Source organism: Mya arenaria, chromosome 9 (assembly GCF_026914265.1).
Source record: "Mya arenaria isolate MELC-2E11 chromosome 9, ASM2691426v1".
NCBI lineage: Eukaryota > Metazoa > Mollusca > Bivalvia > Myida > Myidae > Mya > Mya arenaria.
Genome location: NC_069130.1, coordinates 21,215,011 through 21,228,659, shown reverse-complemented (window position 1 = coordinate 21,228,659; position 13,649 = coordinate 21,215,011). Strand labels below are relative to the sequence as shown.

At 40.3% G+C, this 13,649-nt stretch overlaps 1 protein-coding gene across 3 annotated transcripts in view; it reads left to right on the top strand.

Moving 5' to 3' along the window:
- LOC128246800 (nonsense-mediated mRNA decay factor SMG8-like) overlaps positions 1-13,649 on the top strand; it is a 44,003-nt gene that overhangs the window by 822 nt on the left and 29,532 nt on the right. For 2 of the 3 annotated variants that reach the window (XM_052965245.1, XM_052965244.1), the window contains exons 2-10: positions 654-774; positions 1,243-1,278; positions 2,343-2,462; positions 5,092-5,175; positions 5,569-5,636; positions 6,236-6,410; positions 7,562-7,650; positions 8,892-9,022; positions 9,866-10,068. In XM_052965245.1, coding sequence (XP_052821205.1) covers positions 654-774; positions 1,243-1,278; positions 2,343-2,462; positions 5,092-5,175; positions 5,569-5,636; positions 6,236-6,410; positions 7,562-7,650; positions 8,892-9,022; positions 9,866-10,068 — 1,027 coding nt within the window. The remainder of the gene's footprint in view (positions 1-653; positions 775-1,242; positions 1,279-2,342; positions 2,463-5,091; positions 5,176-5,568; positions 5,637-6,235; positions 6,411-7,561; positions 7,651-8,891; positions 9,023-9,865; positions 10,069-13,649) is intronic. The other variant, XM_052965246.1, reaches the window with a different exon arrangement.

Here is a 13,649-nt window from a genome sequence, read left to right as displayed (position 1 = left end):
ACATCGAGGCATAATATTACTATATATTCTTTCGCCAGGTGTTAAATGGTAGAGAGTTGTAGCATTACAGGGATACAGAAATTTATGTCAAAATAATAAAAAAAAATATTCCTGATCGCTCTTTTATTTTAGCTAAATTGCACCCATAGTCATATTATGCACCAGTCAATTGTAACCATGGCCACCCCAGGTCCGGGGAATAGCCGGGACATTGACTGTCCAGCCAGCCAATCCCAGTTAAAAATCCTGTGGGGACAAACTTCTAGTAAAATCCCCGCTAAATGCCCCACGACTCGTGGACATATTAGGTAAGGCCCATTCCCTGCTATTTCGGCATGAAAACAAAACCACTGCATTCACTTGGCACTGCGGGGCCACCTGGAAGGTAAAAACATGGCCCATTTTTCCCAAGCTATCCCAGGTATTACCCCGGACCTGGAGGGGGCGGTGGTTACAATTGACTGGTACATTACTTGATAATAATCACTGTAATTGATAAGTTGATGATTCTTTATTGGGGATGTTTATGATCATATTTATTGGTATACTTATTGATTGGTACACTTGACATTGTTTAACTTGTATATATCATGCAATACAATTGAATAAGATAGAGTTAAATTATATTTTCAAACACAACCAATACATTGCAGGCCCCATTCATGGAAGGAAAACAAGGTTTGTGTGGTCTCCATCATTGGGAAGAGTGGCTACCAACCTTTCACCAGCAAGGCTTCACCGTTCAACAACCTGCTGGATGCTGATGTTTTTAAGGTTAGTTTATACTTATTTCTTCTAGCTTGTTTATCACAAACACTGATACTGAGCTTGCTTTGGTTATGAAAAGTATGAAAGAATCCATTTTTTATATATATCAATGTTGTTCGTTTTCATCTATTTCAATTTCTTTTTATCCATTTCGATTTCTTTTTAAGATAACTGCTAGTGAGGATTATTACATGATCTATAAATATATTGTCCATGATTGAATTATTTATTAACCGGAAACAGTTTATTATATGACATCATAATAACGCTTGAAAAATCAGCTAAAAAAAGTCATACTGACCTGTCAATATATAGATCGAAGACAGTTTATCATATGATGTCATAATATATCATGTAAAAAAACAGTTATTTTCTACTATAATTTAGTCAATAATGATTTTTTGGTAAATATTAAAGTATTCAGAGCCAATAAGTATATAATTGTAGATTATTCCTTGTTATGATTTGTTTCAGGAAGTGAAAGGACATCTTCAGGACGCCATTAATCAGGTGGAATAATTTTAGGAGATTTTAGTGATTTTATTGTTCATGATAATGTTAAGCAATTTTGTAAATCTCTTTGACACCAGTGTAAAGCACTCACTTAGAAATAACTAAACCAAACTGAGTTCTACAATAGAACTTGTTATTTATATCAAATTATTACTATGAAAGGAGTATAATTCTTTTATGGGTCATTCATTAAAGATTCAATGCATTAAGTTTCCAAGTAACAAGGGTTAATGATCAATAAATGCTAATAGATGATTGAAACAACAACAGTAACACAAAAACAGTAACAGTCTTTTCAGAAATAGCAATTAGTTTTAAAGAGAAAATGAAACTACAAAATTCTAAATGACTACATTGCACTTTCGTATTGTCAATAAAATTTTGATGTATTTTACCTGAGGCCAGGATCTGCTTGTAAATACAAGTAGAGAAAAAATATTTTGTTTGGATTTATTTATGGTCAGTATAAAGATGTCTGCCCTTATAAATTACCAAATACAAATTTGTTGGTTTGAACCCTTAAAACTGGTTTTTACCCAGGCAACCGACCCTTGAAAGCATTAGTTTATTTATATCATATTATACAACTAGCTTTCTTCACAACTGAGTTACAATGGATCTACATCAACAAAACTACATTACAATACTTAGCCATTTGTTAAATTTGTTTTCCAACAAACATTTATTAAAGCTGCACGCTCACAGATTTTCCATTTTACAACTTTTTTATTTTTTGTCTTGGAAAGAGCAAATTTTTGCGTAAATATCTGCAAACCATGATATAAGATTGCCTTCAAAAACTCAGATCGTAGATTTTCATATTTCTGTTTGAAAATTAGTGTTTTATGGCTTAAACCGACACCGTTACTATTGGTTTAAGAAAAATGCATAAAAAATCAATTTTTTTAACTTAAATATACAAATCTGTGATCGAATTTTTTGTCAGCAATCACATATAACTGGTTTCGATGGATTTTCGCAAAAATTGGCTCGTTCCAAGACAAAAAAAAAGTCAAATGTTCAATCTGTGAGAGTGCAGCTTTAACCATTTGTTTCTTCAGGGGGAGATAGAATGTTACTTTGACGGTGACAACAATGTTGTGTACCTTCATCACACATCTGTCCATGACACATACCGCCTGGTGACTGCCGCGGACAGGCTTAGTAATGCCACACACAAGGTAGGGGTTATACCTCTGTCCATGATACATACCACCTGGTGACTGCCTCTGACAGGCTTAGTAATGCCACACACAAGGTAGATGTTATACCTCTGTCCATGACACGTACCACCTGGTGACTTCCTCTGACAGGCTTAGTAAAGCCACACACAAGGTAGGTGTTATACCTCTGTCCATGACACGTACCACCTGGTGACTGCCTCTGACAGGCTTAGTAATGCCACACACAGGGTAGGTGTTATACCTCTGTCCATGACACGTACCACCTGGTGACTGCCTCTGATAGGCTTAGTATTGCCACACACAAGGTAGGGGTTATACCTCTGTCCATGACACGTACCACCTGGTGACTGCCTCTGACAGGCTAAGTAATGCCACACACAAGGTAGGTGTTATACCTCTGTCCATGACACATATCACCTGGTGACTGCCGCTGACAGGCTTAGTAATGCCACACACAAGGTAGGTGTTATACCTCTGTCCATGACACATATCACCTGGTGACTGCCGCTGACAGACTTAGTAATGCCACACACAAGGTAGGTGTTATACATCTGTCCATGACATGTACCACCTGGTGACTGCCGCTGACAGACTTAGTAATGCCACACACAAGGTAGGTGTTATACCTCTGTCCATGACATGTATCACCTGGTGACTGCCGCTGACAGACTTAGTAATGCCACACACAAGGTAGGTGTTATACCTCTGTCCATGACATGTATCACCTGGTGACTGCCTCTGACAGACTTAGTAATGCCACACACAAGGTAGGTGTTATACCTCTGTCCATGACACGTACCACCTGGTGTCTGCCTCTGACAGGCTTAGTAATGCCACACACAAGGTAGGTGTTATACCTCTGTCCATGACATGTATCACCTGGTGACTGCCGCTGACAGACTTAGTAATGCCACACACAAGGTAGGTGTTATACCTCTGTCCATGACACGTACCACCTGGTGACTGCCTCTGACAGGCTTAGTAATGCCACACACAAGGTAGGTGTTATACCTCTGTCCATGACATGTATCACCTGGTGACTGCCGCTGACAGACTTAGTAATGCCACACACAAGGTAGGTGTTATACCTCTGTCCATGACATGTATCACCTGGTGACTGCCGCTGACAGACTTAGTAATGCCACACACAAGGTAGGTGTTATACCTCTGTCCATGATACATACCACCTGGTGATTGCCTCTGACAGGCTAAGTAATACCACACACAAGGTAGGTGTTATACCTCTGTCCATGACACGTACCACCAGGTGACTGCCTCTGACAGGCTTAGTAATGCCACACACAGGGTAGGTGTTATACCTCTGTCCATGACATGTATCACCTGGTGACTGCCTCTGACAGGCTTAGTAATGCCACACACAAGGTAGGTGTTATACATCTGTCCATGACACGTATCACCTGGTGACTGCCTCTGACAGGCTTAGTAATGCCACACACAAGGTAGGTGTTATACCTCTGTCCATGACATGTACCACCTGGTGACTGCCTCTGACAGGCTAAGTAATGCCACACACAAGGTAGGTGTTATACCTCTGTCCATGACATGTACCACCTGGTGACTGCCTCTGACAGGCTAAGTAATGCCACACACAAGGTAGGTGTTATACCTCTGTCCATGACACGTATCACCTGGTGACTGCCTCTGACAGGCTAAGTAATACCACACACAAGGTAGGTGTTATACCTCTGTCCATGACACGTACCACCTGGTGTCTGCCTCTGACAGGCTTAGTAATGCCACACACAAGGTAGGTGTTATACCTCTGTCCATGACACGTATCACCTGGTGACTGCCTCTGACAGGCTTAGTAATGCCACACACAAGGTAGGTGTTATACCTCTGTCCATGACACGTATCGCCTGGTGACTGCCTCTGACAGGCTTAGTAATGCCACACACAAGGTAGGTGTTATACCTCTGTCCATGACACTTTCTTTTGGCTGACAGGGTTGGTAATGCAAAACACAATGTATATATTTTTATATCACCTTGAGTAAGAAAATTTGTAACCAGTGCTGGGCTTCAACCATCATCAGATATGAGGGTTTTAGTCTGGAAAAGGACAGCGCGCAGCAGAAAAGTTAGTTATGTATATATTTTCATACTCAAAAAATCATCAAAGCAAAAAAAAATATTTGACACAGTCTTAAGCATTTAAATCTATGAGGGCAGAAAGGTACCAAAGCTGGTCTCCATTAGGCCAGAAAGTTGCAATAAAAAAGGACAGGGTAGTTAAAACACTAGATACGCTCCGTACTCTATTACCATAAATAGCATAAATTAATTTTAATGAATTTTCAAATGAATTATGCAACTACAGCATTACTTTAAAGAAAGAAGGTTATAAGTAGTTTAGACTCAAAATCAGTATTAATTTTTTTGTCTGTAGGTCCAAAATGGCACGGTAAGGTAAAAATTAATTGAAAAAAAAAACCCACACCAGTTAATCATATGTAATCAGCCAGGGACTGTTTTAAGATTTAAAATGGTTTGCAAAACAAAATATATTCAAATATGTGTATAGTGTATATGCCTTATAATGCAATAAGTAAAGCCATGTATGTTTAATCCTTGCTCTAATACAAGTATTTACTATATTGTTTCAGGATTTTCAGCAGTTGTGGCAACATGAGGAATGCCACTATGCCAAGAGCTTTCTATTCTTGTTTCAAATCTCCCACTTGATTGTGGTAAGTTATCAAAATACATGAAAGCCTGGAGCAACTTGCTTTATATAATAGGTTGTTCACTTTAGAGCACTATCAACCATCTCCTTTTGCAGCGTGTAGCTGAGAGCGCTGACTAGCTATATCTATTTTGATTTAGTTTGTTGCCCAGGTTGCATGGGAAACACTAAGTTGTTTGGTATACTTCGCCTTCGCATCTTGTCCCTGATTCATAACTTAGTGTTTTTGTGGCTGATGCAAATAATCCCTGACATGCCGTCTCATCATTTCATGACTTATCATATAATTTATGAATTAATTTTCAAGTCCTTTATCAAAAAAGAAATTCACTTGTCATTATAATTCTTTCTTTTCATTCCAAAAAGTCATACTTTACCTGTTTTTTTTCTTATTTAGATTTCTCACCCCGGTTCCTCATTCGATGTCACCTATGTCAGACTGTTCCGAATACTGGATACGATCAGGTATGACAGTGTGCTGGTCTGTTTGATATCAAGTAAAAATAATATATAACAGGTTTGGTAGATTTTCAGCCTTTCCCTTGGTTGAGAGGCTGTCAACGGATAAACCGTATTAGAGTGATATTGGGAATTACAATTTTGCTTAGAAATGGACAAGAATGCTGTCAAAAATGAATAGAAAAAAGTTAGTTTTTTCTTGAAGAAAACGGCCAAAACACCCATTTATACGAAAATAATTTTGGGGTTCATTTAAAAACTATTATTTTTTATAAAACAAAAATCCCACAATTATATCAAAACTTGTAAGTAATTTTATGTATAGTACCAGCTAATGGACTTGCACATTATGAATGGACTGAACCAAGTGATGATCTTACTCCCCCTAAACAATAAATGCAATAGCCTGCCCTATAAGTATTAAATTAAATGATGAACATGGACTATTTCAGAATGAAGGTACAGAAATATGTACAGGACCAGCTAATGGACTTGCCCATTTCGAAGGACTGGAAGTATGACGGACGACCCTGCTCCCCCTAAACAATAAATGCAATGGCCTGCCATATTTACATTAAATTAATGTTGAACATGGACTGTTTCAGAATGAAGGTACAGAAATGTGTACAGGACCAGCTAATGGACTTGCCCATTTCGAAGGACTGGAAGTACAATGGACGACCCTGCTCCCCCCGTGTTTTGTTTGTGTTTGAGACGGCCACACTAGACTATGACCCGGATGAGATGGTGGAAACAGTTGGGTACAGGCCTAAACCACAGGTACATTGCAGGGGTTTTAACTAGCTATTCTGGGAAAAGGCAGGCATGTTAACTCTACCAGGTATATGTAAAATCTACCGCTTTTGAGACCCCCTACAGCTCTACCGCTCAGCCGACGAAAACGCTCTTGAAAGAAATAATCTAAACAATTCTTGGCCTAAAATTTATATTTTAAAACCCTCAAAATTCTATCAACCATGCTTAAATACCCCATAATCTGTCATTTTAAGGAAATTGTGCTATAAAGAACCTGTCAAAAAACTTGACATTTCGGCAGAGATCGTTGCAAAGTAAAGGCACTCAAGACCATCAGCATCCTACTATTCAGCATTCTTTGTTAATTGGCATCCTACTTATCAATATTCTTTGTTAATCTTATAGACATATATTTCAATACTTTGATAAAAATATTACTGCATAGAAATCACATTCCCAAAGTTTTATCTATCTTTAATCAATGTATAAAATTTTACGACATTTTAGCGCGAAAATTAACATACACAATTTTGCAGACGTCTACTCTAGACATGTTGGGCAGTCAGATTGAATTATCAGCAACTCTACTAAATATAAACTTGAGTTTTTACTAGCCAGACATAATATTCCTTTTGTTTCACAACAAAAAAACCCAAAATTTGACAAGACCCTGAACCATGACGTATTTTATGTATATTTTCCAAAAATCTAAAAATAGTAACAACCATCAAGTTTTTGTTAACATTGTATCCATCTTTGTTTTTGACTAAAAATGAAAGGGATTTAGAAATTCTACCGCTTTTGAACCCAATCTACCAACTGGAGACCCAAATCTAACTCTCTGACATTGCCAGAGGTTCACATGTCTGGAAAAGGACTGAATAAATTGGAAAAGATATGGCATTTTGTGTCAGAATTTTGTAAAATACTATTAAGAAAAAATGATTTTCTGTTGTTGTTTTTTGGTACAAAGGCAGTCAAAATGCACATTTCCACTTTAGAATGAAATTTTATTTTATGCATTTTTTGTGATTGGGATTTCTGTTTGGCAATGTATGTAGACTATATTAAGATTGCTTGTTGAATGGGGCCAATATCTAGCCTTTACAAAAGGGCTGAAATACCACTACAGTCAATTATAAACATTGTGACATCTTTTGTTTCTTTGTCTGCAGAAAATCTCTCCAATTAAGCGTCTACAGCATTGCATGGAAGACCAGATATACAAGATACTGAGGAAATCCAGAGTGATTACAAATATCAGGTATGATGTTTTGGTATGTATTTTTGGCTCATCTGTTTTTTAAAGCTGCACTCTTTTGCGATAATGTCTGATTGATGTCATTATCAGGGATATGAACTCAGTTGGGCTGGTGAAAGTATGCATGGAGTCCTTTGGAACTTACGAAAGCCTTTTCCCACTATATGAACTACAAGAGTTGAGAATTGGTCCAGTTTGACTATCGATAATTGGTTCAACTCAAGTAACCGATTATCAATAGTACAATCGATTTCTGACAATACCTTAATTGTAGTTTAATTATTGTACAATAACTCATAACCCTTAACTATGCTTATGTTATGTGTATGTTTGAAGTTATTTAGTCTTGTTTTTGCTTTCAAACATATTGTTTATAATAACAACTGAACACTACCAAATGTATAAGTGAACTCAAAGGAGAAAATTGTCGGAAATTACCCGAAATTGAATAACGAGAGGAAAGAAGAAAAATAACTTTATGGTTGAATCGATGATTGATTTGGACAAAATACAATCGATTGTGGCCAATTTTAGGTCTAACCAATCAATTTTCGATTATAATCAATCATCAGAACATCACAATGAAGTACAATAATAGATGAATGTGATATAAAAACTTATCTCAGTTTCGACCTCCTTATCAAGTAAATGAATTTTAGCTTGTACAATTCACTCACCGCTGTCCCGGCCAACAAGAAGTTTGTTGTTTATCCATGGTGTACAGACCATAACTCAGCAGCAAAACTTGTTAATATTTATATATTTCTTGGCATTCTTTGTGTGACAGTTCTTTCTATGCTGTACCAACCGATGAAGAGTTTGTGTCATTTGTATCCATGTCGCAAAGAACCATATCTTAGACAGCAAAGCTGGTTAATATTAATATATTTCTTGGTTTATTCTAATTAATTTAGCTTGACTGTGATGAAAGCTGATAGCTTATAAGATTACTCTCGAGTCTGTTTCCTGGGTAGAAACCAGTACTGTGTCCTTTTTTAGAGGCTATGAGAAAGTACCCCTGGTGGGGACTGAACCCACAACCTTCTGGATGAGAGGTGGACATCTTTACCACTTGACCACTCTCACCCTTATATATTTTTAACATTCTTTCAGTAACAATCCCCTGTTTGCAGTACCGGCCAATCAGGAATTTGTCTTCATCCATGTCGCACAGAACCATATCTGAAGCAGCAAAGCTTGTTAATATTTATATATATATATAATATTTCTTGGCATTCTTTCAGTAACAACTCCCTGTTTGCTGTACCGGCAAATCAGGAGTTTGTGTTCATCCACGTCGCACAGAACCACATCTCAGACCCTGTGTTATTCTTCCTACAGCAACTACGAGAAAACACAACTCAAGGTGATGCAGGTATAACAAAAATTATTTCATGATCTATAAATAAACCGTCCATGATTGGACGAAGAGCAATTCTTGTAGACAAAATAAAACGCCATTTTGACCTGTTTATTCATAGACCAGAAACAGTTTATTGTATGACGTCATCATAATGCTGAAAAACCACTTCATAAACGCTATGTTGACATGTCTTTTTAAAGATTGGAAACAGTTTATCATATGATGTCATAATTGGAAACAGTTTATCATATGATGTCATAATTGGAAACAGTTTATCATATGATGTCATAATTATGCGGGTTGTACATACTGTTATTATTGCATTATGGTATATCATATGATTAATACATCAATAAGACCAAGATGATATGGTGTCATATAATAAAACAGTTATTTACTTATTAGCTGTGAAATATCCACAGCTTATACGGGGGTATGTAAAAAATTGCATAATATGTCATAATTTTGATGTTGAATAGTTTATTATAGACAATGAACTCATGATTATTGGGTATAATTTTGACCTTAATTCAGTTTTGACTCCACAAATCAATACTATTATGATAGTGTGTTGTACTTGTCAGTTGTCATTTAGGCATTATTTTGCTTAAAATTTAAGAATGAAAGATATCTGAAAATATAAGATAGAAGCTTTCATTTTTCAAGATATCATTAATAAGAGTCAAGGATTCAACAAATTTATAAAGTAACTTGAACACAAACATATTCCTCTTTACATAATCATAAGATTAATTCAATCATACATAATTATACCGATAACACACTATGTGTGAATATGAGACACGAAAAATATGATATGATCATTGCTGATAATCAGTATTTTAAACATTCAAGAAATTGGCTCCACCCAGAGTAAAAGTTTCCAGTCCAGCAGATCTGGCACCAGTCTACCAGGTGAAAGGTCAAGGTCATCGCCACTCTCCCGGGGTGGAGGGGAGTTTAGCTTTAAGGAGTTTCTATGGCAACACATTGATATGGCCCTTACAAAAGGGTTTGATGACAATGTTGGGAGGCATCCAGTGGCTGCTAACTTTGAGGTAAATGGTCATCAGGATTAGAGTTTTTGATCAACAAGCAAGAATTCTAACGAGAAATGTTATAAATCTGGCTTTAAAAAATTGAAATCATTTTGAACATTTTACCAGGTTTTGTCATGTGCTTACCGTAAATGTCCTAATAAACGTGCAAGGCAAGACATGCCGGGTTCCTTTTTATGATACTTTGACATGAACAAGGATAACCTTAACCCTAAACTCCCAAAAATGCAATTTATTCCGATGAAAAGCATTCCTATGGCCGCCATTTTCAAGTTTTTAAGTGCCTGCTGACGTCAGGTATATATGGAAAAAAACATACCCTATTGTACACAATGATAATGTGATAAAATTGCCAAAAATGTGTGTTCAATGAACCATTTCCTTGATTAAAACAGCAGGGTATCGGTACAGCTATGATACAGTAAAAATTGATCGTCACCTCATGTTTTTTCACTTGTTTTTAGAGAATTTTAAAAGTTGCTGAATGGGAAAAAATGGTTATTTTTTAACGCGCAGGGTTAAAAAATATTTGCCCTGCTGTGTGTTTAACAGGACATATACTATCAGTTATGGGGTTAGTAGGTGACCCGATATGGGATATATGGATATACAGAGCAAAGGAAACCATATCGGGTGGTAGCAAAGCTCGAATATGACAAATGGTATCCTGCGCCCAGTATATCTTATAACAGGTCACCTACTAAGGTATATATCTTGTCAACAACCTGTTTATATGTTTAAATGTTTCATTTGTTCATTGGAATATTCATCGGAATGGGTAAAAAGTAGCCATTTTGGTCGATTTTGATGACCCAATATGGAAAAATATGGGGTCACCATGTGACTAGTCCTGGACCAATTGCATTGTGTCATTTATGTTGGAGGCGTGATATAGTATTTTAACCACTTGGTTAGTGTAGTAGTAGTTGAACCTGAAAATCAAATTACATTTAAAGTGTCAATTTATCTTTAAATCAACCAAGTGCTTTGTATTCAAATAAAGACATTAGTTAGGAAATGACTTAAGATGGTTTATGAATACCGGTTTTGGACCCTTAGTCTAGCCCCACTGTACCACCCTTAGTCTAGCCCCACTGTACCACCCTTAGTCTAGCCCAACTGTACCACCCTTAGTCTAGCCCCACTGTACCACCCTTAGTCAGCCCCACTGTACCACCCTTAGTCTAGCCCCACTGTACCACCCTTAGTCTAGCCCCACTGTACCACCCTTAGTCAGCCCCACTGTACCACCCTTAGTCTAGCCCCACTGTACCACCCTTAGTCTAGCCCCACTGTACCACCCTTAGTCAGCCCCACTGTACCACCCTTAGTCTAGCCCCACTGTACCACCCTTAGTCTAGCCCCACTGTACCACCCTTAGTCTAGCCCCACTGTACCACCCTTAGTCTAGCCCCACTGTACCACCCTTAGTCAGCCCCACTGTACCACCCTTAGTCTAGCCCCACTGTACCACCCTTAGTCTAGCCCCACTGTACCACCCTTAGTCTAGCCCAACTGTACCACCCTTAGTCAGCCCCACTGTACCACACTTAGTCTAGCCCCACTGTACCACACTTAGTCTAGCCCCACTGTACCACCCTTAGTCTAGCCCCACTGTACCACCCTTAGTCTAGCCCCACTGTACCACCCTTAGTCTAGCCCCACTGTACCACACTTAGTCTAGCCCCATTGTACCACCCTTAGTCTAGCCCCACTGTACCACCCTTAGTCCAGCCCCACTGTACGACCCTTAGTCTAGCCCAACTGTACCACCCTTAGTCAGCCCCACTGTACCACCCTTAGTCTAGCCCCACTGTACCACACTTAGTCTAGCCCCACTGTACCACCCTTAGTCTAGCCCAACTGTACCACCCTTAGTCTAGCCCCACTGTACCACACTTAGTCTAGCCCCATTGTACCACCCTTAGTCTAGCCCCACTGTACCACCCTTAGTCTAGCCCCACTGTACCACCCTTAGTCTAGCCCCACTGTACCACCCTTAGTCAGCCTCACTGTACCACCCTTAGTCTAGCCCCACTGTACCACCCTTAGTCTAGCCCCACTGTACCACCCTTAGTCTAGCCCCACTGTACCACCCTTAGTCTACCCCACTGTACCACCCTTAGTCTAGCCCCACTGTACCACCCTTAGTCTAGCCCCACTGTACCACCCTTAGTCTAGCCCCACTGTACCACCCTTAGTCTAGCCCCACTGTACCACCCTTAGTCAGCCCCACTGTACCACCCTTAGTCAGCCCAACTGTACCACCCTTAGTCTAGCCCCACTGTACCACCCTTAGTCAGCCCAACTGTACCACCCTTAGTCTAGCCCCACTGTACCACCCTAAGTCCAGCCCCACTGTACCACCCTTAGTCTAGCCCCACTGTACCACCCTTAGTCTAGCCCCACTGTACCACCCTTAGTCTAGCCCCACTGTACCACCCTTAGTCTAGCCCCACTGTACCACCCTTAGTCTAGCCCCACTGTACCACCCTTAGTCAGCCCCACTGTACCACCCTTAGTCAGCCCCACTGTACCACCCTTAGTCTAGCCCCACTGTACCACCCTTAGTCTAGCCCCACTGTACCACCCTTAGTCTAGCCCCACTGTACCACCCTTAGTCTAGCCCCACTGTACCACCCTTAGTCCAGCCCCACTGTACCACCCTTAGTCTAGCCCCACTGTACCACCCTTAGTCAGCCCCACTGTACCACCCTTAGTCTAGCCCCACTGTACCACCCTTAGTCTAGCCCCACTGTACCACCCTTAGTCTAGCCCCACTGTACCACCCTTAGTCTAGCCCCACTGTACCACCCTTAGTCAGCCCCACTGTACCACCCTTAGTCTAGCCCAACTGTACCACCCTTAGTCTAGCCCCACTGTACCACCCTTAGTCAGCCCCACTGTGCCACCCTTAGTCTAGCCCCACTGTACCACCCTTAGTCTAGCCCCACTGTGCCACCCTTAGTCAGCCCCACTGTACCACCCTTAGTCTAGCCCCACTGTACCACCCTTAGTCTAGCCCCACTGTACCACCCTTAGTCTAGCCCAACTGTACCACCCTTAGTCAGCCCCACTGTACCACCCTTAGTCTAGCCCCACTGTACCACCCTTAGTCTAGCCCCACTGTACCACCCTTAGTCTAGCCCCACTGTACCACCCTTAGTCCAGCCCCACTGTACCACCCTTAGTCTAGCCCCACTGTACCACCCTTAGTCCAGCCCCACTGTACCACCCTTAGTCTAGCCTCACTGTACCACCCTTAGTCTAGCCCCACTGTACCACCCTTAGTCTAGCCCAACTGTACCACCCTTAGTCAGCCCCACTGTACCACCCTTAGTCTAGCCCCACTGTACCACCCTTAGTCTAGCCCCACTGTACCACCCTTAGTCTAGCCCCACTACCACCCTTAGTCCAGCCCCACTGTACCACCCTTAGTCTAGCCCCACTGTACCACCCTTAGTCCAGCCCCACTGTACCACCCTTAGTCTAGCCCCACTGTACCACCCTTAGTCCAGCCCCACTGTACCACCCTTAGTCTAGCCTCACTGTACCACCCTTGGTCTAGCCCCACTGTACCA